At 32.1% G+C, this 27,275-nt stretch overlaps 3 protein-coding genes and 1 pseudogene across 3 annotated transcripts; all 4 read right to left on the bottom strand.

Moving 5' to 3' along the window:
• Positions 1-8,948: 8,948 nt before the first annotated feature.
• On the bottom strand, positions 8,949-9,916 carry LOC25487349 (thioredoxin 1). Its single transcript, XM_013609255.3, has 2 exons — positions 9,678-9,916; positions 8,949-9,531 (listed from the first exon to the last, which is right to left on the bottom strand). The coding sequence occupies exons 1-2, from the start codon at positions 9,811-9,813 to the stop codon at positions 9,215-9,217; spliced, it is 453 nt and encodes a 150-aa protein (XP_013464709.1). The 5' UTR covers positions 9,814-9,916; the 3' UTR covers positions 8,949-9,214.
• Positions 9,917-11,242: 1,326 nt separating this feature from the next.
• LOC25487347 (thioredoxin-like) lies at positions 11,243-12,300 on the bottom strand (annotated as a pseudogene).
• A 128-nt stretch (positions 12,301-12,428) lies between these two features.
• LOC25487346 (terminal nucleotidyltransferase 4A) lies at positions 12,429-19,304 on the bottom strand. The gene is made up of 13 exons (XM_013609250.3): positions 18,816-19,304; positions 18,621-18,733; positions 18,295-18,351; positions 17,848-17,943; positions 17,683-17,753; positions 15,951-15,993; positions 15,296-15,376; positions 15,149-15,208; positions 14,949-14,999; positions 14,615-14,712; positions 14,481-14,529; positions 13,582-13,626; positions 12,429-13,201 (listed from the first exon to the last, which is right to left on the bottom strand). The coding sequence occupies exons 1-13, from the start codon at positions 19,171-19,173 to the stop codon at positions 12,779-12,781; spliced, it is 1,545 nt and encodes a 514-aa protein (XP_013464704.1). The 5' UTR covers positions 19,174-19,304; the 3' UTR covers positions 12,429-12,778.
• A 4,580-nt stretch (positions 19,305-23,884) lies between these two features.
• On the bottom strand, positions 23,885-26,662 carry LOC25487344 (uncharacterized). The gene is made up of 2 exons (XM_039830718.1): positions 24,135-26,662; positions 23,885-24,027 (listed from the first exon to the last, which is right to left on the bottom strand). Exons 1-2 carry the CDS (start codon positions 26,556-26,558, stop codon positions 24,019-24,021), a joined length of 2,433 nt encoding a protein of 810 aa, XP_039686652.1. The 5' UTR covers positions 26,559-26,662; the 3' UTR covers positions 23,885-24,018.
• Positions 26,663-27,275: the final 613 nt, after the last annotated feature.

Raw genomic sequence — 27,275 nt, 5'->3', positions numbered from 1 at the left:
AACACCAAAGGGTTCTCTAAAATAATATTCCAACCAAATTTTAAAGGCACCAAAGGGTTCTCTAAAATAATTTATTTGACATGTGGAATAGTGTTTGTGTCTAACCTTTCCTAAGAAAAAATAATAAAATTTTCTAAGTATACCTTTATAGCGCTACTATTTTAAAAGAGCGTACCAGTTATTATTAATCCGCCGTATATAGACTTCGACCGTTTTCTTTAAAAAAAAAAACAAGAATATAATAATATTTGTCGGGAGTTGTTTATTTATATTATTTATTGGATTGAGTTGAGAAACCATGATGTATCTGATGATATATTTTGAGATGTTGAAACGTTGGTGTTATGTTGTTTTACTTTATGAATCTCGATGAATTTTGAAATGAATTATGTATATTTTTTTAATATTGAAGGCGTAGCATCTCGTATTTAACTCTGATTTATTATTAAATATTGTTTGTGCGGTTTGAGGATATTACAATTTGGTATCAGAGCCTGATTGGTCCAGTGCGGGCCAAAACTTTGTTTTTATTCCATCGTCTGTGACATGTACAGAACTATTGTCGAATCTTGTTCCGTTATTTTAGGTGGGTCTGAGCAAAGTGTGGGAGGAGCAGAATGCTTCAAGTGTAGTGGAGCAGGGCAAGTAAATGTATCTTTGGACGAGGAAGCTCGGGTGTTGTGATGTTAGCTTTAATTGGGCGTTGGTTTTACTATATTTCGACATCTAGAACTCAAGATATGATTAAAATACTATAGAGGGGTCAACAGGGTCGCACTCTTTTTCCAAGTTTAGGAAAACCAACTTTTCCACGCTTTTTTGTTTTGAATTGGGTTTCAGTGTAAACATGAAAGTTGTAGTTATGGATGTTAGTTTTATTTTGATCTTGGTTTGACTTCCTTATCATTTCTAGAATTTAAGTTATGATGAAAATACTACATGTATGTCATGCTGCATTTTTAATGAAACTTGAAATATGAAATGGCATAGAATAAAATAGAGTTTTTCCAAGTGAAGTGTTGTTGTTATGTTTGAATTACTGTGAAGATGGACATAAAAATAACATGTAGGATTGATAATGATACATGTGAGCATGTAACTTGATTTTGGTGAAATAGGTGAAAATAGACGAACTTTGGTAAAATAAATGAACTTTGGAAGAAAAAAAATAGACGGACTTTGAATAAATGATGAATCATGTTATGTTAACTTACGAATCACTATGAGATAATGATAAGTTGATGAATAATAGTTGAACTGATGAATGATATATGCATGATACATTGGTTACTAAGTGTAAATGATTAATCGTCTAAAGTGCTATTTTTGCTGAAGTGATGTTACTTCCTTGATGTGGTAAATGTTTTGATGATGATTATGATGATGATGATGATGATTATTGATGATTTTTGGTGATGAACATATATGTATGTAATGATGATGAATGCATGTATATGAAGTGATTATAGGATATTTTAGTATCCGCAATGATGATGTTTATGATGATGAAATTTTGTATGAGCGTATGCGTTTGATGAGTCATATGTTCATGCATATGACTCATCAATGAGACATATGTTATTTGTCTTGCCTTTTTACTTTCTTTCCAATCCATAATTGGTGGATAGTACTCCGACCTCTACCATAAGAAAAATTTTACTTTTTAGATTTATTCAATAAATATGTATATGTTTTATATTAGAAAGTATATACATTATTTATTGAATGAACTTAAAAAGTAAATTTTCTCTTATAATAGAGACCGGAGAGAGTATATAGCTGTGATAAATGAAATTTCTTTGACGAAGTTGTGACATAAATGATGATAGCGGTGGTTACTCCCTCCTTCACAAATTATGTGTCCTCTTTATCATTTTTCTTTGTCTCGAATTATTTGTTAGTAACACATTCTTTTCAAAATCTCAAACATTCACTATCATATTGGGTGAAATCAATGTAATTAAGTTCCACCACTTTATATGAGTTTCATTTCCAAAATGTTGGGAATGTTACAAATGAGAGAGTGAATGTTACATAGATTGTTCAAAAGAAAGTGTTGCAACACTACTCTATCCTTATTTATTGCATTTCACTCATCTAACTAATCCACTAACTATAATTAATAATGGTGTTTCGGTAAATGAAACATATTTTACCATTAAAATCAACATTTTTAGTCATTTTTTTAATATCCATGTAAAACTTAAATGGGACACCTAATGTGAGACGGAGAGAGTACCTATTATTAATAATTAATAATCAATGATCTCGAATATAGTTTAGAAAATGTACAACTTCAATTTTTTTTATTATCTCTCAATAAAAAAAGTTATTGATTATAATGAGTATATATTTTGTAATAATTTTAATAGAAAATAATATGCTTTAATTTTATATAATAATATTTTTTTTTTAAAGAAATGTACAATTAGAATAAAAATATTGTAACTCATTTTATTTTGTCAACTTTCCATACAATTGAAAGGTAAATATGTTCTGCTCCATCATAAAATATCCAAACAATGGATTGGGTTTTATACTTCATTCCATTCTGTTTCGCTCCATTTCATTATGTTTTATTTTGCTCTGTTCTGTTATGTTCCACCAATCCAAACATAGCCTAAGGGTCGATGTTGTGAAAAATATTTAAATTGTCACAATTTATTTTAGTGAACTTATATGGTTGCAATAAGAGGTGGAAATGAGATAGGTTGGGATAGGTTTTGTAAGGCCTAAACCTAGCCTACTTCTAAAGTTATAGGTCTGAGCTTGATATGTTACCTATCATAGGTTCATTTTTAAGGTATGATCTTTTTAAGGATTCAGTGGAGCCTAAAAACCTATTTAAAAGCTTATTTTACACTAAGGTCTAGTGACACCGATAAGTCTACTACTAAACAAGTCAAATCTTATGAAGGTCTAAGCACACAAATAATCCAATATGCCTACTACTAAATAACCAAATTATATAAATGCTTAATCACACCAATAAGCCTGCTATTAAATAATCAAATCATATGAAAGCTTGAGTTCATAAAGAAAACTTCAGTAATATAAAAAATAGAAAATATATTTTATATAAGAAGACTGGTATATAGTGCAAGAAAATAAAGCACGAGAGACACATGATGCATGCAGATTATGGCATTAAATTTTTAAAATCAATAAAAGTTGAGATATATTATAGTCTAAAATATAGCCTAAGGTGTATATATATAGACACACACATACACGATGATTGTTTTTCGTCACTGCACTTATCGTACCAAGAAGCTTTTCCCTAATAGATATGTCAGTCTGACGAGTTTAAGAAAATTGTTGTTCTGACATTCATAACTTCACAATGACATATGAAAATTACCTAAAAGCCCCCAACGGTAGTCAACTACAGTTGGACTAACCAGCATCAGTTAACTGCTGCTGGTGCCAACGGTTGTTAACTGTCGCTGCGTTCTGTTATAAGAACATTACAAACATAGGAGTTTCCAAAACTCCATTGTTGCGGATTGAAGTTCAAGAGGTGCCAAATTTCCCAATTGTTATGGATTCAATGTCAATTTCGCTCACAAAATTAAGTAAGTTGCTACCATCCTATTACATTGCTATTTTGTGATTGATTTGTTAGGTTTTTTTGGTTAAATTGCGATTATAGAGGTTTTATTGATTTTATGATGTTATGATAGTTTAGGTTGTTAGAATTGTTAGGTTTAGGTTTTGATTTTATGATAATATAGGTTTAGGTTTATGTTAGAATTGTTTAGGTTTAGGTTTAACGGATATTTCAAATAAGATTGACATATTGTTGTAGAATTGTTAGGAAATTATGGTAGAATTTTTAGGATTAGTTTAGGTTATGATGAATTGTTGTATAATCGTTACGATTAGTTTATGTTTGTTATGAATTTTTGTCGTTATGAATTTGTGATAGAATTGTTACGATTAGTTATGGTATAATTTTTAGGATTAGTTTAGTTTTTGATGAATTATTGTAGAATCGTTACAATTAGTTTAGGTTTTGATCGCCAATTTGTTTATGTATATATGTCTCAGAATCAGAGAAACATTGAGTTGAACAAAAAGGAGGGTGATGACAAGAAGAAAGAAAAGTCACCTATGACATGGCAAGGAATCACATGTGATGGTTCCGTAAAAAAGAAGGATTCAAAGGTGCTGGTGTACAATCAGTCGAGGTTGAGGAGGAGCGGTAGGACATGCTATTTTGGTCCTCAACCAAAAGTAGGTGCCCCAGGGACTGTCGAGGGCAACCCGATTGACTTGTGTGAGGAGGAAGATGCTTGAATGTAGTGGCTTGTAATACCTAATTGTTTTGGATCTTTTTTATGTTTTTTTATATATCACGCGCATTTTGCTACATTTTGCTACATTTTCCTTGACATATGGTGCTTTTGAATAAAAATCGTGTTTTGAATAATTTCTATTAAAGTCGTGTTTTGAATAATTGCGTATTCGAACAAAGACTAATTAAATCTAACGTGAATTCGAATAATTAAAATTGTGTAATGAATAAATAAATTCGAAAAGTGAATAAAATTATGTAATCAACTATATATGTTATCACATTACATTACATTCGGGAATGTACCTTCCAAATACAACAATTGTCTTACCTCTGAATTGGGTAAATTCAAACTTGCTAAACATCAGGACTCAAACATTTGTCCGACATTTCTATTGTTCCATTCAAAAGATTAAATTCTTGTTAGACTTGGTTTAAATAATGATATTCAAGTGTCAAAAGAATGAGGTGCATTCCTTGACACTTCAATACCTTCATTTAAACCGGCCTAACAAGAATTTAATCTTTTGAAAGGAACAATAGAAATGCCGGACAAATGTTTGAGTCCTGCCGTTTAAAAAGTTTGAATTACCTCATTCAAAGGAAGACAATTGTTGTAGTTGGAAGGTGCATTCCCTACCTAATCACGATCTTCTGGCGACATCAGACTGTTGATAATATCTTCAGTTGATCTCAGCAACGTTACCCGCATATCGATCCACTGGAACATCTTGTGCTCCCAAAACATGCTCGTCACGTTTTCGTCGTTCGTTAATTCCACACAACTGAATGATACTATTCCCTCGTCGAGCGTTGGACGTTTATACCGAACGTATTCCACCCTCTTTGTGTCTTCGGGGTTGACTTGGATGAATTCATTCAGTTCATCTTTGAGACCTCTTAACGTTACTATAAGGCACCGAACCTTCAACCTCTGACGTTCTCTGCCGTTGAATTGTGCATGAATGTCGATCCACCCGGCCATTGTTTCAAATCTACACAATAAGAAATTAAAAATAATCAATGAAAAACTCATTGAAACATTTCATCAAACACTTGTTGTTAAAATTTTACATAAACCATAAAAATCCTAAATAAACCCTAAAAAATTTATAAAATTCGAAAAAATAAATAAATTTAAGCAATATAACTCTATTATAACAAGTACTCCTAATATTTGTTAATAGCATTTCAGATTTACAACATAACTATATTAAAAAAATATTTGTTAATAGCATTTCAGATTTACAATATAACTATATTAAAAAAAAAAAATTGTTAATAGCATTTCAGATTTACAACGTAACTATATTAAAAAAAATCAAACCCTAAAAAATTTATAAAATTCGTAAAAAAAATATAAATTTACGCAATATAACTCCATTATAACAAGTATTCATAATATTTGTTAATAGCATTTTAGATCTACAACATAACTATATTAAAAAAAAAATCAAAATTTAAAAATTAAACTACAACTAAAATTATAAACATATATACTAACTAAAATTTATAACAATAAGATAAGTGATAACTTACTTGTGATTTAGTGGAATTTTTTTTTGGATGATTTGGTAGAGGTTTTATATATATATATATATATATATATATATATATATATATATATATATATATAGAGAGAGAGAGAGAGAGAGAGAGTGAAAATTGAAATTTTTAGAGAGATAGAGACATGAAAGAGTGATTGGAAACTAGGTTCTGGGCTGAACTATTAACAGAACGCAGCGGCAGTTAACTGTTGTCGGCTTGCTCAACGGTAGTTAACTACCGCTAGAGTGTAACATGCATCCTCATCTTGAGAACATTCTTTCATTGGAGTTGATGATGTTTTCTTCTATATGAGATGACAATACATTCTCGGTTAATTAACCTTGAACTATTTTATTGATGATGCGATTTATCTCATAGTTTCTCTTGGTGATTGCACACAATGCTTCTTGTCCATTGAGTATCTTTGAGATGTTTTAGTTTAGGCATGCATGTAATCATGAAGGTTCATTCAATCATTCTCTTGAATGAAACTTTTGTGCCTTTTCCTTAAACTCTTTTAGAAGCTATTTGAAGATCATTCCTTTCAAATAGTAACCCTTTATTCCTCGAATCTTTAAGGCTTTGCTAAAAACCATGTGGTGACGAGGATGAGTCAATTGATTATAAAATTCATCTTCTTGTTGAATCTTCAATCAACACTCTTTTGATTCAAACATTATTCTTTTTATATCTTCTTTCAGCTTGTGATACTATTGTTTTGATTTTCTACCAATGAGTATATATATGCACTTGTAAGAGACTTCTTTCTTGTCAACTTATATGAAAAGACTTAAGTGCAAACATCAGTAGATCACCATTCATAAAACTTAGTGTTTATTCCATAAGGTTTGTTATCATTAAAACATTCATCAAAAAGATTTTTGTTTCAACACTAGGTTGGTCATTACAAGGATGGGTACGTTTGTGCTTGAAGCACAAGTGATATCCGGCTCTAACATAGGTGATAAAGTTTTTATTCAAAGATTATCTTTGATACCATCTGATACTAGAATTCCTTTCAAGTTTCAACGAAAGCAATTTCCACTCACCGTTTCTTTTGCAATGACTATAAACAAAAGTTAAGGTCAATCTTTGAAACATGTTGGCGTATATTTGCCATCGCCTATCTTCTCTCATGGTCAATTGTATGTGGCTTTGTCAAGGGTTACTTCAAGAGAAGGTTTGAAGATATTAATATCTGATGATGATGGTGAAGACACTGATGTAACGTCTAATGTAGTTTATCACGAGGTTTTTCGCAATGTATCCTACCGACATTAAACTTCTTCATTGCTAATTATTTATGATTGACAATTTTCCCTAAGTTGTGTACTTTCTATTATATAACAAAATTAAAGTTCTACTATTTCTATGATTCATAACTTAGAATGTATCATAAATTACTCTCTATGTTTTACGGCTTATTGTTAAATTTATTATGACTTATTCTAAATGAAAATAAGACCCGTGCATCAGCACGGGTCATGGTTCTAGTAACAATAAGTTTTAACGTTTTATTGTGAAACTATTTTTCATAATAATTATTATTTATTTATTAAAAAAGGGGACTACTTGTTATGGTAAGCTGTTGTGTTGGGCATAATTTTTATCTAGACAAGATAAAATGTGTATTACCGATCACAAACTCAAAAGTGTGTCAATTAGGTATATACTATATACTATTTCAAGAAGTTGATATGGATAATGCATGATATATGCAAGGTACGAGGTTCAAATCTCGACCATCATAAAAAAAATATACTACTTCAAGAATTGTGTAGTGCGTATCCAAACCAATGGTACGAAAGTGAATTCATATCAAATAAAAGGTGTGATATAGGCAATTTAGCAATCGGTCACAAACACTCACTCAAGTCTTTGCTCTTTTCACGATTACCGATTAATTAAGTTTCATTATTACTTTCTTCTTCTTTTTTAAACAATTTTGGCTATCCTTCTTATCTATTAACTTCTTAATTTTCAAACGTTTCATCGCCTAAAAAAAAACTATTTGCCATACATAAACATTTCTTCAATTTCGTTTGATTCGTCTCGAAGTCAGGACCGTCCTTAAGAAGATGCAACCAGCTCAACCGAGCTGGGCCTCAAAAAAATTGTAGTCCAATACTCATTCAACTTAAAGCAAAAAAAAAAAAAAAACACTTTCCCTAATCTCTCTCGTTACAGTGGTGTTTCTTTCTTTCAAACCTCTTATTCTCAGTTCTCCCCAACCTTGTGTCCCCGCCCAACCTCCATCTCTCAGCCGTGCACCGCCACACACACCCGTCACCACCACCAATCAAACCTCCATATATCCTCTAGTTCTCCTTTCTTTGATTTTTTATTGAACACCAAAAGGGGAGAAAGAGAAACGCAATTGAAGTTTGGTTTCAAAATTGCTCTTTACTAATTACTTATTCTTCTTTCCTAATTTCATTACTATTATGTTGATATGAGCAAAATTATGAAATTTCACAAAAACAAAACATGATAAAGCCACTTCAATTTATTGTTACTGAAAAATGATGATGCAATTTAATTTAATTTAACAATAATAAAAAGGAATGGTTTTAACGAATGAATTGGGAAAATTGAGTCAACGAGATGGTTATAGCCTTATAGGGTGGATGAGAATACACATGATATGTTTCTAATCCTTGCCATTCAATTGAATAAGTGGTTATATGCTAATTTAACTAGGTTTTGAAATGTCACATGCTAATTTAACTTGGTTGAATCATGTTAGATGATAATGAAAATGTTGATAATGTTAATGATCTCACATTGGTGTAGATGTATTTGATCCAAGAAATTAGGATTCTGGCAAGTCTAAAATGATCGAGTTATTAGCCACAAAAGGCCTAAAAGAAATTTTACTATTGTGAAGGTTTCTAGAGATAAATCTTCTAGACATTTTACTACTAATTTATATCATGGGCCTATTTTTATTTGAGAGCCGAACCTCCAAATTTATAGAGACGGCCCTGCTCGAAGTTTAGAGGGTCCGTTCTCATATGGCCTCGTTGTTTACGTTTCCCTTTCTTTATTTTTATTTTAATCCGTGGATAGTATTACTCATCAAAAAATATAGTTTGCTTACAACTTACACCAACAAATAAACTCAAATACACAAATAACATTACACTGTTATGTTTATATATCATAAAGTCATAATTTCACTCGCAAAGAAAAATAAAGAAAAACAAAGTTTCGACAAGTACCGAATACATATCTGATACAAAGACTTATTCTTTTTTTCCAAGTACTCATGCTTAGTAGGTCACTGTAATTATTTAAAAACCATAATATTGGTTTAATGAGATGTATAAATAGCATTTATACAAGCTGAAGCCTTGTTTGTTTGCCATCTCATATTGATAGTTGAATAAGTTCGATAAATGTTGCTTTCGGTACATATCCAACAAGTCTATCTCTCTGCATACCATACTTGATGAAAACCACAGTTGGAAGATTTTGAATCCCATATCTATTAGTAATATATGGATTCTCATCAATATTGAGTTTGTAAAAATCGACCTTACCAGCATAATCATTTGCCAGCTCAACCATTATGGAATGTATGTTTATGCATTCTTGGCCACACCATGGAGCATAGAATTCCACCAACACGAGATTCTTAGACATAGGGACGATGGAACCAAAAGTTTCATCAGTAATAGGAGCCACTGCAATATCGAATAATAACATCAAAGTTTTATTAACCTGCCACTAACTCATTTTTTAACAAATCTAAAACAGAATATTGCGGTACTTGTCACTTCGTCTGCAAACGAAAAAAATACAAATATTGGGTTAATAATTAAAACCAAACCTCCATCGGAAGCATCGGCGGCACTGAGGAGGTAACTTGGTAAGGATTCGAGTTGTACGGTGGCCATGGATGACGAAAGAGTGTGAAAAAGTATTAAAATGATGAAGGAAGACATTGCTAATGTGACGGTGGCCATGGCATGAACAAGTATGACTGTGTGAGAGAGAGACAATTGAAGTAGAGTTTTCTTGTTTTCAAACTTTCATCATTGTTATTTTATAGACCCAAAAGTGGTACACCTTCATTTAAAAAGGAAGGGAAGTGCTACATTTCTTGTATGTGACAAATTTTTAAATCTTTTCAAAGTTCATACACTACTGCTACTGCACGTTTCCTTTGCTGAGTATTATACTATACTACATCTTCTGTTCCACGAGTTACCTATTTTATTTGTCAACAAATTATTTGTTTGATAAAATTGATTCTACTTATTTATCACTTCATTCCAAGTTAATAAATTTACTTTTTATTAATTTATGATATTGACAACATACTAAAATTGTCAACGCAAGCATGTTTACAAGTATTTTTGCATCAAAGTATTCAATAGTTGGTTGGTTGATTAATTAAACGGGTGAAATTTTAGCCAAAAATAATGCACATGGTTCATGCAATACTAAAATAATGCACATGGTTCTCACCAACTGTAGTTTTTAGAGTTATTTATTTAAGTCAGTTGTTTAGTTTATTTCTTTTAATTTTGTGTTGATTTTGGATTAATTTTAATAAAGTTTTAATTCTCCCGCTTTCTTCATTAACTTTTGCATAATTATGTTTTCTTTCTTCTGTTTAGTGCAATGCTTCTAAAATCTCATGAAATCGCAATATGACACATGTGTAGTATTTTAATCATATCTCGAGTTGTTGATATTCAAATGGAGTAAAACAACCTAAATTAAAGCTAACATACATGTCTACTAATTTCATGAAGCTATTTAAACCCAATTTGAAACATAAAGGGGTGAAAAAGACGTATTTTGGAGCCCTAAGCACCAAGAATGCATTCACAAGCACTGGGTCCATGAAAGTGGGCGCTAGTCGCCCCAGCAGTAGCGCAATGTTGTGATGTTTTTCGAATCTAACAATTTACAACATCACTAGGCATCCCATACAGGACAAAATGCCCGGTGTGGGGCCAAATACATGATAAATACATTTTTAATCAAATTGTAGGCATCATTTGATCATATTTGAGTTTAGACATGTGTGCCCTAGCAGAGAAACACCGAGGAGGTTTGTTCCTAACATCATTGAAGGAGGTTTACCAAGAATCGTTTATGGATTGTTCTTGTAATTCTTCTTTGATATCTTTCTCTTGTGTATTTGTTATGAGTAACTAAACCCTTGTTGTTAGGAAAGAGCAGAACTAGATGAAAACTTTTGTTATTTGATTTGATCTTCTGTTATTGATGAAGCTTATCGAATTATTTTTATTATCTTTATATTTAATGTTTTTATTGATTGATCGCCTTTAAACTTATTTACAATTCATATTGTGAAACAGACGTTAAATTTATGAACTCAAATAATCACAAGCTACAACAACAAATAAACTCATATACACAACAAAACAAAACAAAAATCTAAAAACCACAATATGCAAATCACCCCATAAATTATTATACTTTTTTTTTATTGAAAAACCACAAATCATTATTCAAGAAAGCAAAACATCCAAACTTGACATAATTGGTTTGATGGAGCCTTGTTTGTTTGCCCTCTCATATATGTATTGTTCAATACGATCGATAAATGTTGCCTTGGTTACATGACCAACAATTATATCTACTTGTTCACCATTCTTGAAGAAAATGACAGTTGGAATACCTTGAATCCCATATTCAACAGGAATATTTTGATTGTCATCCATATTTAGTTTGTAAAACTCGACCTTACCCTCATAATCATTTGCCAGCTCAACCATTATGGAATGAGTATTTTTGCAGGACTCACACCATGGAGCATAGAATTCCACCAACACAAGAGTCTTAGATTTAAGGACAAGGGAACCAAAACTTTCATCGGTAACAGGAAGCCACTGCAATATCCAATGACAACATCAAAGTTTATTAACTCGGCACAAACTTATTTTTTTATGGATCTAAAACAAAATATTGTGGTACTTGTCACTTCGTCTAAAAAAAAAAAAAATTCTCAACAGCAAATATTGGGATTATAATTAAAATCAAACCTCCATCGAAAGCATCTCGAGTGGTGGCACTGAGGAGGTAACTTGGTAAGGATTCGAGTTGTGCAGTGGCCATGGATGACGAAAGAGTGTGAAAAAGTATTAAAATGATGAAGGAAGACATTGCTAATGTGACGGTGGCCATGGAAGAACAAGTATGACTGTGTGAGAGACAATTGAAGTAGAGTTTTCTTGTTTTCAAACTTTCATCATTGTTATTTTATAGACCCAAAAGTGGTACACCATCATTTAAAAATACAACGATTGTCCATGTTTGATTGAATATGTATATGTATCTCTCAATGTATAAAATGGGTACGTTTAACCATATACCAACTTTTTTAATGAGTGAAATAAACAAAATATATGTACTGGGAGAACCTCAAAAAAACAATGCTGGAGAAATAATGCACATGATTCATAAAATACTAAAATAACGATCACCATATTGAAGAAAAATGAAGAAAATACCGATACTTATAAGAGTTAGTAATAAAAATAAGATCATTTTCCTTAAAAATAATGCACATGATTCATAAAATACTAAAATAACGATCACCATATTGAGAAGAAAAATGTTTTAAGTTAACATAGTCAATATTGTTCAGCAGCAAATGAAAGAATACATGCTTAGCAAACTTTTGAATTGACTTACATTACAATTTGAGGGCATTCCCATTCAACTTGTGGTATATGATACTAGCAAAATTGATTTCTGTATAAAGAAATTTTAATAAATCATGGAAATGATTCCGTATCCTTGATATGTTACACAGTGAAGGCACTTCTCTGTGGGTACCCACCCAGGCATAAATAGAGCTCACATTGTAGGGTCATTTTGGCCTCAAATTTGTCTGTGATTGTGTTGCCTTGTTCCTGCACTTCTATAAACCACTGATCATATTACAATACCTCAGCAACTGGCCTCTAACCTCTGTTTAACCCGTTTTTTCTTATGTTTCTTATGTACACCGTTTTCTGTCACAGATCCATTTTCCTTATTCTCCTTAGATGCAGATTTTCTCTTTTTCCTGGAAGAGCGTGTGCTGGGCTCCGCAGGGGTGTTATCTCCGTCTCCACGAGGTAGTGGTTCTTCTTCAAAATCTAACTGCCAATTGCATAACATATCATGCTCTCCGTACTGCTGTCGTATTGGCTCACCAGCACCGGGGAGTAAACTATTAAAAGTCATTTCTCCGTTTGACCCCCCTTTGCGCTCCATCAAGACGGGGTCTGGTCTAATTATAGTGCCAAGGATGCTCCTATTAGGTCCTAAGCTCAGGATGACCTTGGGATTTGTTAAAGTTGAGTAAGCCATTAAAAACGCTGACCTGACCTGCAGGAATAATAAAAAGAATTACATTTCAGCCCCATTTGAACGAAGATGAATGCCTAAAACACATACATATCATTTTGTTTTAAGACAGAAGGATATAGATTTTCCTTCAAAACAATACGCAAAAAAGACAAAGAACGACAGTGACAAAATGTAGAAGCAAACACAGGACAAATCTTGAAGTCATTTAAATTTTCTTAGTAATTGTGCAGTGAATCATCCAAGTTCTGCAGAGGGAACTAGGCAAATATGCTTAAATTAGATGGAATGTATTAAAAAAAAAAAACACTATTGCATTGGTATCTCCAAACTTTAATCCTTAGGACAACATTTACTATAGAAGTATCATAAATATTATTTACTAGGGGATAAAAACAAACCTGGAAGTAATTGAAGGAATTCTTCCCAATGTCATTGTCTGGAGTCTGATTCAGCAAAAAGAAAATTTTAATCATTAAAAAAAACTCTGAAATAACAATTTATTTTGATGCACAAAATAATACAAGTCTATTCACTTCAGATTATATATATATATATATATATATATATATATATATATATATATATATATATATATATTATAAAATTAAAATGCATTGATGAAAAAAAATTATTGCAAGGCATTTACTGCAGAAAATAGAGAAAGGCGGACTTATAGGACAATTTTCAACTGCTGATTAGATAATCTCCAATTCACTAATCATTCTGTTTCTTGCCTTCAAGGTAGGCAAATACCCTCTATATAGTCTATTCTCATTCTTAATCTATTTTTTCATAAAATATAAAATGCATTTGCTCCCAAAAAAACAGGCAGACATGACTTGGAAATGGAAATAATGAATTGCTTGCTAAGTTGAGGGACCAACAAAGGGAAGCATAGAGCACAAAAAATGCAGCCTGGAGAGTTTGAATGAGGGAAGATTTTCAAATTTCTCCTCCGACATTAACGAAAACAAAGGAGATATCCAAGGAAAACTCAAGAATACAACAAAGCAGTTCAGTTTGCATCAAGAAATATAACTCCAATAAAACAAACTAAACAAGGACTAGAGTGAAGTCAGCATATTATATCCACACCACCACCCGCAAAATACATTCATTAATAAAAAAAGTTACAGTCCAGAATTCAAATAATCTAGTTAATGATAAATGCAAACAGTAAATGGAGGAAAATCATGAATACCATCTTCAAAATATGACAATTTTCTTGGTTTATTTGATCTGCCCGACAATAAAAAATTGACTTTAAAAAGACAAAAGGCGGTTAATCAAAGAGAACCTGTGGATCCTGAATTCCGAGAAGCAATGGCCGTGCTTTGTTGTAAAACCTGAGATGAAAAGGGGAAAAGGTCAGTTTTTTATTATACAATAATTAAAATCACATTTCTTTGCAAATTATATCCAATTCCTTACCCTCGACTACTCTTTTGGAAAAAGGTGCCTTCTCCATTACAATCTACACCAACATCTGAGGTATTCAATTTACGTCCATAAATATCGAAAAAATGTACCTAATTTCCCCGAAGAAAAATAATGTGTTATCAGAAGGAAAATTTTGATATATATATCAAATTTTACAACCAAAATAGGAGACATCCAATGAAAGGCATGCAATGCAGGATTATTTCACATTTTCTCTTTTTTAAAACATCAAAAATATTTAAAATAATATAACATGTCGTTCATGGACTTTTAACTGCATGGCACTTAGGAAACAATGAAAAACTGTTATTCATAAGATACGCACCAAAAGGAGCCCTAAGTTGTGCTCTGCAGAAGCTTGGCTCTGTCGGACATTCTGAAACATATAGTGGTCACAAACTTAGAGATGACATAGGTTGAAAAGAAATGTATTGAACTCTATGCAGCGCCAAAACACAAGGAAGCCTTATGATGAAGGCCAAGTAAAAAAAGTGAACTGCATAAGCACATTTAATAATCACTAACCCGCAACATTGCCATCAGCATGGTCAGGAGAGCATAAGAACCAATCCCACCAGAATATACCTGCATACTTTACAAGAATCTTCCGTTAGGCAGACAAGGGCACAGATAACTGCAACAGAGACATCATATTTTAAGAAAAACTCATACCTCATTAAGTTCTCTTTGTTGTAAAAATACTTTTAAAATCAAACACAATGGCCGTAATGGTGGCCACTTAGCCACTGCATCCTGCAATATATATGTAATTAAAATATAAGAACAAACTGGAAATAAGTCAAGTACCACATACAAACTAGTAATTAGATCCTACACGAAAGGAGAATGATGCAATGGTGGTGTGTTATTATATGCTTCGAAGATGTTGTATTTGTTTATGTAATTATCAACTTGTTTTCACCTCAATCAATGTAACACGGTCAATAATAACTTAAACCACTTATCTGTGTAAGAATTACATACAATCATTTTCTCCCATTATCTATTTACAGGAAAATTTAAACAAAACTTACATAAATCTATGTTTTAGAAATAGAATTTCATACAATCATAATCTTTGGTTTCTAATTATTTTGTAAATTCATCAAATTATATATATTACATTCTCCACACCAACTACTACAACAACAACAACCAAGCTTTATCCCAGTAAGTGGGGTCGGTTACATGGATCAAACTATGACATATGTTCTATCATAATAGTGGAAACTGAAAAATTCAACCAAGCTTTCCTAATAGTTTCTATCAAAATTCAAAATTAGAAAATAAATCTTGAAACTAAGTAGTGGAAATAATAAATACAAACCTGAATATACTCGGCAGCCTTCGGTCCGTTCTCTAAGTCAAAACTGAAAAGGAAAAAAAATTACACAATGGATCAGTCATATTGAGCTTTTGGAGAAGAAAAAAAAAAGAATAACATTGAAATAAATTCAAATGGTTTTTATGGAGACAATTTCGAGCAATAATACAACATTTCAATATAGAGCCATGTGACCATGCACTTAGTAATAATACACAAAGAATAATGTAATTGTAACTTGCAAGTAATATTAAAAATTATTGTTATGAAAATTAATACTGTGGTTGTTATATGGCCTATAAGTATTCAGCTACGCCATGATAAGAAACATAAATGCATGATGGAAGAAAAACAAGTGATGGCCGCATGATGGAAATACAAAAAATACAGGGAATTAAGCAGAATTTTGATGTACACCAATGATAAATTAATGAACAAGAAGAACAAAACTACTTCATATGGTACAAATATATCGTGTCACAGAAATTATCCCATGACAGATGTGTCCAATGTAGTCAGGATCGGTCGGTGAAGAAACGTAAACACGGTTCGTAATAATCCACTCAAGGGCAAAATTGTAACTTCACATGCGCGCACACACAATCATAAAATTTCAAAAAACAAAACTTACATTACAAGAGCTAAATAACTTATAAATCATAAGTGCCCTTTCAAAAAAAAACTTATAAATCATAAGTGCATTAAACTAAGTTAATAAGTCATAATCATCATTCCTCATATTCATAATCAAAATAAGTTTCTCATCTCTACCAGTTCCCTCTTCATCTCTACTAGTTCTCTCTCTATTAGTTCAAGCCAAATTAAAAAACTGCACAGCTTTCTTGACATTCGCATGAACCATTCGACAAGGCAGAACATCTCTTGCTAGTTCCTGCCAAATGATGCTTCACTCTGTAAGCACTTTTTGTAATTGCATACTCACAGAATTTACACTTCACCCTTCTTGATCTTGCATCAATAGATTCGACAAGGCACTCGTTTTTTACTACAATTACAGAATCAAGAAGGGTGAAGTGTAATTTCTGTGAGTATACAATTACATGAAGTGCTTACACAGTGAAGTATCATTGGCAGGAACTAGCAGAGATGTTCTGCCTTGTCGAATGGTTCCTGCGAATGTCAAGAAAGCTATGCAGTTTTTAATTTGGCTGGAACTAATAGAGAGGGAACTAGTAGAGATCAAGAGGGAACTAGTAGAGATGAGTTTAATGCACTTATGCTTAGTTTAATGCACTTATGATTTATTTTTTTTTGAAAGGGCACTTATGATTTATAAGTGATTTTGCTCTTGTTATATAATTTTTATGTTTGTGTGTATGTGAAGTTACAATTTTGCCCTTGAGTGGGTTCTTACAAACCGTGTTACGTTCCTCGTGTTTACGTTCCATCACCGGCCGACCAATCCTATGTAGGATCTTGATCCTGACTACATTGCTCCGTACTACAGAATCCACAGGTCTACTCTCCTTGCAAAAATGCCCCATTCCACAATATGCAGACAATAAATTGAAAGTCATCATATATTTTTCGGTGGTGTTAATTGGCAGTTTATGCAAATATAGAAATCACAAAAATTCAACATATGCAAAGAGGTTCAAGTTAAATAACCCAACTAACATCTAATATCATCATTTATCAAGTGGCATAACCATATAACAATCAAGCAGAAGGAAAATCTAGCAATCCAAAATCAAAGAAGAGACTGTCGTTGAACCTTATATCAAAGGAAAGACAACTCTTCCTTTCAACAAATTTAATAATTGGCACGCGAGCCTTTCCAATGACCTGGTAAAGATTGACAAGCAAAACATCAGAAACTTAATCTTGCCTACAACTTGTTATTGGTAATGAAAACACTGATATTTGAATAGCCACAGACCTGTATCTTTTTAGCCATGCTCCTTTGTGACAATGATCTAGAAATTGCATTCAAACCAATCTGTGGTTTTGGTAAGCCTGATTTCAAAATCACAACCTGCAGTCAAAAGATTAAATAATATCAACAATGTATCTATCAATCAACCAGCCACACATACTAGGATCTATTTGGATCAACTTATTTAAGCTTATCAACTGGAACAAGCCCTTATGAGACTGTTTGAAGAGCTTGTTTTCAGCTTATTTCCACAAGCTTTCAAGAATAACATATGAAAACAGCTTATAACATAAAAACAACTTCACTCTACTTTATCTTTTATTATAGAAATAGCTTATACTCCACAAGAATTTCTAAATGACGAGCACTTATGAGCTTACTTAAGTTGTTAATCCATACATGACCTAGTTCAAAGAGAAGGTTCAGTTCAACGTCAACAGGATTACTTACATCAATATCACTAGTTGGAAGATACAACCCTGTCCTGAAAGACCCAAAAACTTCAACCTGAAAGTAAGGAAATCACATTTTTTATTGAATCTAAAACTTACAAATAAAATAAAAATAAAATAAAATTAAAAGGGATATACACATTGTTATTAAATAGTGGCGCTACAACGTTATTGCATAGCAGAATTTGAACAAATCGCTATTGTTTTACCAAACACTATTAACTACAACGGCCTACATCACTATAATTTGAACAAACCTCCTATTGTCCACGATCGGCAATAAACAACACTAGATATACAATAGTTAAATGATGTCATTAATACCTGACAATGAGGCCAAATATGTTTAATAACTTCAAAAACAGATTCAATTGCCGCATCACGTTTAGCTTTCTCTTCTGGAGTAGGTGACAAAAACTCACAAAAATCCACTATCTCTGCACACCAAAATACATTTTTTTTAGAATTTACAATGCACCAAAACAAAACCCAATAGGTTAAAGGGTTTAAATTTCACACCTTTATGAAGCTGAAGCATAGGGCTTTTGAATTTACAATCCCCACGAAACCAACCATTCTCTAGCTTCACCTCGTGTTCGATAGCCGGTGTCTTCGGCTCAACAGGCGTGACAGGCTCCGGGAGGTTGTCTTCGGGTTCAATTTCATCAGCGACGTCGAGGGAGAAGAAATCTATGGCAGTAGAAGAAACCGAATTGACTTGGGGGGTGTCGAGAGAGATTTCGTTGCGGAAAACGGAGTATTGTTCGTGGTTATCGGAATCTGGGGAATCATCGGCGGTGAGAGGAAGAGGAAGGGGAGTGAGGGTGGTGTATTCTATTTTTTCGGGAATTTGGAGATTCTCTTGCACAACCTCCATTGAAGAGTGAAGATTGAAGAAGGGTGTTAAATTGGGGATGAAATTAGGGTTTTTGTTTGATTAGGGTTTATGTTGTGGCCGAATCTAAGGTTAGTATATAGCTTAGACCAGAATATTCTAATTGGTCTTGAAAAAACACCATGGGTTTATGTTGCGTCAAAAAAAAAAAAACGACAATAAAATCTAACTTTTATTATCTGAATAAAAATAAAATATAAAATAATAATTTAATAATACTCCGGAGGGGGATTTGTTTATAATTAACGACGGAGGGAATATCGGTTGTTAACTTTTATTTTAAGTAGTATGACTATTCTTTTGACTGAAAGTGCATAAAAAAAGTTCCAGCTGACACAAGCAAATAGAGTTGAGAACTTGAACACGACTGTTCTTTTAAGTTGTTTAACTTTCAGACAAACCGATAAACTAAATTAAATATCATTGATTTGGTTCAATTTCACTTGTGAAAAATACTTAACACCGAACAAAATCAAATCAATATGAATTTGGTTGGTTTGGATATTTTTTATCAATAACCGAATTTAACCTAAACATTATACCCTAGTTGTTTACACTTGTGTTACTTAATTTTGGTGACATAACTAAATTATACCCTAGTTGTTTACACTTGTGTTACTTCATTTTGGTTACATAAAGTTGTCAATATGAGTTGTGTTCTAAGGACTCACGATGGACAGGATATGCCTTAAAGTTCAGCAAACACTAACAAATGTATTTACAATCACCTATAAAAGAGGTCATCACCTTTGCAGTAGGATTAAATTCCACAACCTTACAAATAAGTCATCTCTTTATCAACTGAGTCGACTTTCATTGACACGCTTACATTACTTCAATAATTTAATATTTCAATAATTTAATATTTGAATGCATCATCAAAATTTTAAAATAAAATTACAATAACCGTAAGGTTTTATAGTTGTGTGGATGGGATAAGACGCTTTTTTTACTCGATGGAAAAGGACTATTCAAGACAATCCATAGCCAAAAACTATTAAATTATGTAATTTTCACACTAATAAAAGAAAATTATATATAAATGAAAGAGAATGATAATTTTATCAATTAACTTTACTGTGTTTTTTTGCCAAATAAAATTAACTTGATGAATAAGTGGGACGTTCGAGTTCAAACCTTGACTGCTACATATATTATACAATGACTTTACCAACTAAGATAAACTCACGGGGATGGTTCCCGAGGTTCAAACCCTTACATGACCTCTTTTTATTGATAATTTTATCTTTTGCTATTATTTTTTTATTAGTTATTGGTTGATTTTTATTATCATATATAACACAAAGTAAAAAATAAAAATTTGGAAACGATGTATATAATATATATATAATATTAAGTAGAGATAAAATTAAAAGATAATAATTGATATACCTTAAAAACTAAAAATACCAATTTTTTAACATATTTTTTCAAACGCGACAATTATGATAAAAGTGGTATTTACTCAAGTCCAACTCACCTAAATTATAAGAAAAAATGCTTAGATGAGATGACACAAGTTGAATTCGATCTTGAAGAGTTTACGGTCCATTTAGGTCTCATAAAGCTTGAAAATAGTCGAGTTTACTGTCCATTTAGGTCTCATAAGGCTTGAGGATTAGTCTGTACAAGTTGCGTCAGATGGATATATCCGGCTTACAACAAAAAAAACTCACCAAAATTATTTATTGTATAAAGAAAAGTAGTATTTTATTAAAAGAATTAAATTTTTTAATTTGAGAAACTAAATTTCACAATTATTACAATTTCGATGACCAAAATATTGATTTACTCGTTTGGCAATCTAAAGATAATGTATCGGTTAAGAATACAAATGCCAACACATATCTCCTCATAGAAAACGGTCAGATAGGATATACACATCATGCATGCATTTTGCTATCTGTAAACGGTTTAGGATAAACTCAAAAACCATCTAGATTTCTTTAATTAGAATACACAGCCTATACATTATAATCTTGACAGATATTGGTCCAATGTACGTAACCTATTTAAAACAAGTAACATAAAATCCCATAACTATATATAAAAAAAATTGTCACATTTAAATTTCATTGATTAATTCATCAATTAAATTAAACATACAAATCAATATGGCTGAGTTGACAGAAGTTTTTCCCACAGGCAAACAATTTGATGGTTTAATGCACATGTATGTTTATGTCATAAAATTTGATCTTCCAACATTTGTCATGATATGTCTTATAATCACAATGTTTTTCTTCATATTCCATCAAATTTTCCATGGTTTATTCTATTGGTTTGTGGAAATGAGACCTATTATTATCAATGAACATGACATTGAACAAGGAACTCATATAGCTTACGACGACGATGACGACGAAGATCATAATGATGTATCTCACCAAGGGGTTACAATTTTCCATGCTCTTGTGTTTAGCAATTTGCAAGATTGGACAATGGTGGCTACAAGTGAAGAAGAACAAGAAGAAAATTATGATAAGAATAGAGGACAAAAACTTAGGGATTCTAAGAAATTGCCACCTTTGATGAACTATGATGGAATTGGAAAGCATGGTTATGAGTTAAGAAGAAGTTGCAATGAATGCGCCATTTGTTTGGAAGATTTTCAAAGGGGACAGTTGTGTCAAGTTTTTCCTGTTTGCAAGCACATTTTTCATTCAGATTGTATAGATCATTGGTTGCAGAGGAAATTAACATGTCCTATATGTCGTAATTGTTTATGAAAGAAATAGATTAATTGATGTTATTATCAAAATTAATTGATGTAACCATCAAACCAGTATAGTTTTGTATTTGTTTATAAGGGTAAACAAATTAAAATCTTTGTATTATGGTTGAATTCTTGTATTTTAACTCATTAACTTTTTTAACTTCTACCAGTTGAGCTACTCAATCTTATAATACTAAGGTTTTGACAAAAATAAATTAATTAAGGTATGGTACTAAGAGCATAATTATCAGTGCAAAAGCACAATGGTATAACTGAGCCACATGAAAATGTGTCAGAAAGCAACTGATATTTGACATGTAAGCAAGTTGCAAAGCTTAACAAAGTGGTAATGGAGTACCACCCACTTTTAACCGACAAAATATTACTTTTGATTATTTTTATCAATTGATAGGTGAGATTGTAAAATATACATTTAAAGTATATTGTTATTGTAAGATAAGTGGGACCCATTTTAGAGTTTTAGAGGAGTGGTATGAATATTTAGAAAATGCAATTGAGTGGTTTAAATAATTGGGAATTGTAAAGTAATATATTATGTGGGTCCCATTTATACCACTCATTTGGGTGGCATGGATGTGGTTGCTCTAAGGTATTAGGTTATTAAAGAGTAGGAGTATTTATATATTAAGTCTTTGGAAACTCTATTCGAATATCCTCAATTAATTTTTAAAAAAAAAAACGATTTCTTGATTATCTATGGTTCTTGTTTTAATCTGAATAACAGTATTAAGATGAATGACCTCCCGACAGATAAGATGGAAAAAATTAGATCCTTAACAACTAGTTATATGATACAGTTGGCCGTAGACACTAGAGTAAGATATAAAAAAAAAATTGTTATCGTCAACAACATTGTACAAAGGTTGCAGAAGATTCAAGTTTGAAAACCGTTGTTTATCAAATGATATGGCAAGAGTCTATTTGTAACGTGTCAGGTTAGCCATGATAATATTTTTCTAATTCAGGATTTTCTACAACTAGACACATATATATGAAATCTACAAGCGTAACCAAAAATCAAATGACTTAAATATAGTTTTGATCCCATATTTTACTAAATCACAATTTTGACATTCAACTTAGATGATATGACATTTTTTTAAATGACATGGACATGTCCACCACGATGATGTGGCAGCCAAGTCAGATTTTATTTTGTTTTTTTTATTTATTAAATCTGATATTATAATTTCTTAAATAAATACATAATTAAAAAATAAAAAAGAAATATAAATTAAAAGTGTAAATGGTACTAGTGGAAATGTTATGTGCTTGTACGAAAAAAACAAAAAGGTATGGCTAAAACAATAAGTGACTAAAAAAGGAATCAGAAAAAGATCTGACTGCAAGTACAATAGTTTTGATCTTTTTTAAAAATATATAAAAAAAAAAAAAAAAAAAAAAAAAACTCTTTTAGCTATAAAAGCACTCAAAGTTAGTGTCGGTTTGGTTTGGAGTTTGCAACCACAAACGCACGTTTGTGGGATTTTCAAAGCAAAATTGCCGTGATTTCTAAAAGCTAGCATTTGAAGCGATTATAGAAATACTGAAAACAACTTTTGACATGTCATAAGATGTTTCCATAAGCTCTCTCAACGAATCTCACAGTTCTTATGCCAGTAAGTAAACTCAAATAAGTCGATTTAAACTAGTTCAATGTTTCGGTTTCAAAATTCCTTTGCACTTGTCTTCAAATAGTCAGAGTTGTTCTTTAATGTAACATATTTATTCTGTAAAGATCATAAATATTACAAAAGCACAAATTCAAAGCTAAAATATAAGAAGAGAACTACATAGGTATCACCCACCACCATTCATTAGAAAATTTGCACTTGAGCTTCAAAAACTGCAATTTATGAGTAGATGTCTATATTTCAGCTTCTGATTCAGTCACCACAGGCACCTTTTCATATACCTTTGATCCTTTGAATCGATGAGGAAGAACACATTGAGCACCAAAACGTTGCTGCAAGTAGATAATGATAGCAAATAAGATACCTCCCAAAGGAATGACAATATCCGAAGTAGTGGAGTAAAAATCTGCATTAGGATTGGCATAGAAGTATGATCCATCGCCGAGTCGAGCATAATTACGAGTCCTGTAAAGATCGTAGGCATGCGGCAAGAGTCTCACAAAAGTAGTTCCAAAGTAAAATGAACATGAAAGAACATTCTCATTCATATTTGAAAACAAGTTTAGAATTACTTGTGGCACAAGAAAGCCATCCAATACCAAACCGCCATAAGATTTCATGTTCTCCCAAGATGAATCATGTTGAAATCCATCATTTTTCAACTTCAACAGAAATGAAGTCAATAATCCAGCTGCATACAATGGGAAAATCACATAACTAGCCTTTCTCTCAGCAATCCAGAGGCCGTTCTGGCTTTCAGTAGTCTTTCTTGACGACCAAGTTAGTTGAAGGAGACGGAATTGCAACAAGAAAGCTATCATGGTTATAATTCTTACAGCTATTTCATTAACTTCAAGCCATCCAACATATCCAAACACAAAGTTTTTGCTGTTATAATTTTGAGGAAGAAGTGCTTCGAAATTGAGAACAAGTGGCATCATATGACCTAATGTGAGAATTGACATCATGAAAACTGAGATGAAGGGAAGCACATTAGTGTGTTTCTTGACATGGTATAGTTGCAATCCGACGAAAACACATGCTAGAGTTGTAGATATCAGAACCATGATAATCTCCATATCCATTCTCCAAACAGCTGTTATCGCTGTTTCCGAGTAAATTGCATATGAAGAAAGCTCTAAACTTTTGAAGTAAAGAAGATCTGATTTTTTTCGCATGCTTTCGATACTCCCTTTAATGTTGTAGCTTCCATTTATTGCATCCAATGATGGAAACTGAAACTTCAATAGAATCTCACAATCCACAGAGCCGGCTAACGGTGTTCCAGCCTTTGAGTTAAGATCGCGGCAACCAATCATACACAGGGTTCCTGTCCTTGCATCATAAATACCTTCTGCTGAAATCTTCACTCTATAAGAAGACAAATTAAACACTGAATTCCTGTTATATAAGGTTGAATTAGAAAATATAGTAATCTTGTAGCTAATGTTGAACAAGCTGCCATTGTTGAACATCACCATAGGAGTTTCTGATGTGGAATTTGAAATAGTAAGAGGATCATCATAAACTTGATCACCAACAGATAAAGGAGCTGAAGAACCAGATGCTACTCTTATATTGGACTCTCTATCTCTAACTGACATATCAAATCTCATATCGTAAGAATAAACATCTGGAAATCTTGTTCTACCTTTGTCCTTGACAACCTTGTGTGTTGGACATGATTTCTTAACTCTTTCAAGCTGGCTATACTCGTACTTCGACGCTCGATATCCAACCCTGTCATCTTCGAAATTTCTAAATGTTATCATCTTGAAGTAGTTTGGATCATTAGCACTCTTGTTGCTCCAAATTTGTCCAACTATGCTATTAGTATTTTTTATTGACCAAACTGAAGGGAATTTCAATCTCAATCTTACCGAGCAATCGCCAAGACGAATGCCATTCAAGGAAGATTTCATGATGCCAATGAAATGGCAAGCAACTACACACAATGAATTTTTCTTCTCATCCCACCAACCTTCCCCTACCAACGTAGTTTTCGGATTGAAACCTTTTTCAATCCAATAGTCACTTTTATTTGAAAATACCATCATAACCTTCATCCTATGCTTGTTTTCTTGAGAACATTCAGCACCTCTCAGAGACAACATATATGGCAATTGATCACTAATTATAGGAGTGCAATTCTTTGAAGAATTGCACTCGTGAGTGTACTCTAATCGGAGTCTTCTAATAGCTCTTGAGAGTGGAAATGAACAAAAACTTGATGGATATGGATTTAGTGACAAACCCTTTTTCTCAGAAACATCACTTTCAAAAGAGAATTCATTTTCAGCTTCTTTAGAATCCAAACTATAACTATAATTTGCTTTTGGAAACATCATTATAGAAATTGGTTCAAAGTAATGATCTTTCTCATCACCCTTTTCAGAACTCAAACTCTCTAAGCTTCCACTGATCAAACTAGTGATGTTACTTGAATGGAAAACATTGTTAAGCTTAAAGACAGCATCAAGATTAAGAGAATCACCTGTTTGTGAATAACCAATTCCTGTTCCAACCATACAAACTTTTCCTGAAGATTTTGACCAAAACCCTTCAAGCTTGAAAGTTACAAAACTTGTTTTGAAACGATGTTGACTTCTAGAACTTGGTTTATTACCATAGCTAAAGTTGCTTACATGATAGTAAACTGTGTTTGGAGTGGTTCTGAATGAAACAGTGGATTCAATTTTGAACAAGTCAGAGTTTATAGTTTCATGCATTTTTATATGTCTAAGGTAAAATGAAGAGTATTTGTTGTTGAAGGAGTTTTCATTATTGATGATTGTATCACCTCCTGTGAAGTAACCCGAGTATTGATCACCAAGAGGAAAAGAGTTATGGATGATGAGGTCTTTTGGAGTTGACTCTATGATGATGGAAGAACAATGATCTTTGTAAGAGGGTTGTGATGAGGAAAAGGAAGAGATTGTTAAGAGATTGAAAAGAAAGAAAAACATGGTGAGATGAGAATTCATGATGACTATCATATCATCAATGGTTCTGTAATGAGAAAAAGAAAGGCAGAAGAAGATAGATAGAGTTTATTTATATATACATATAAAATATCTCTATAGTCTATGCTGAAGTATAGAGAATGGAAAATGAGACAAAGCCTACTCTCAATATGCTAAAGTCAAATCTTATTGAAAAAAACAAAACAAAATTCTAAGGAGGTTTTCAACTTTCCACAACTTCTTCAAACATTGGTTAAGATAAAGTTTTATAGTTATTGATTCACTATTAGTAAGTTGTCACATAGTTTTCTACTTTTCTATCTCTTCAAGAGTTAAGAACTTATTACTTATTCAACACACCCAAAGTTTATATTGCAGGACATTAGAATAGAATATTAGATAATCCCACTATTTGTAAAGTTTAGGAATAAATAAAAACATTAAAAGTGATGTAATTAGAGATGAATTTTACCTTTTTAACACTTTGTATATGGCCATAATTAGGGGTGGGCATGGTTCAATTCGGGATAAAAACTGAACCGAACTGAACTGAATTGTTTGCTAACTTTAAAATAACTGAACTTAACTGTTTGCATTTCGAATTGAACTGTTTCAAACCGAACTGAACTGTTCCGAACTGAATTGAACTGTTATTATTGATACCTTTGAAAAAAATATGAAAAAAACAAATGAAATTGAATTTTAGTTACCGAACTGAACTGTTCCGAACTGAACTGTTTCGAATTGAAC

This window comes from Medicago truncatula, chromosome 2 (genome assembly GCF_003473485.1).
Source record: "Medicago truncatula cultivar Jemalong A17 chromosome 2, MtrunA17r5.0-ANR, whole genome shotgun sequence".
In the NCBI taxonomy this organism is placed as follows: Eukaryota; Viridiplantae; Streptophyta; class Magnoliopsida; order Fabales; family Fabaceae; genus Medicago; species Medicago truncatula.
This window is presented reverse-complemented; position numbering and strand designations above follow the sequence as displayed.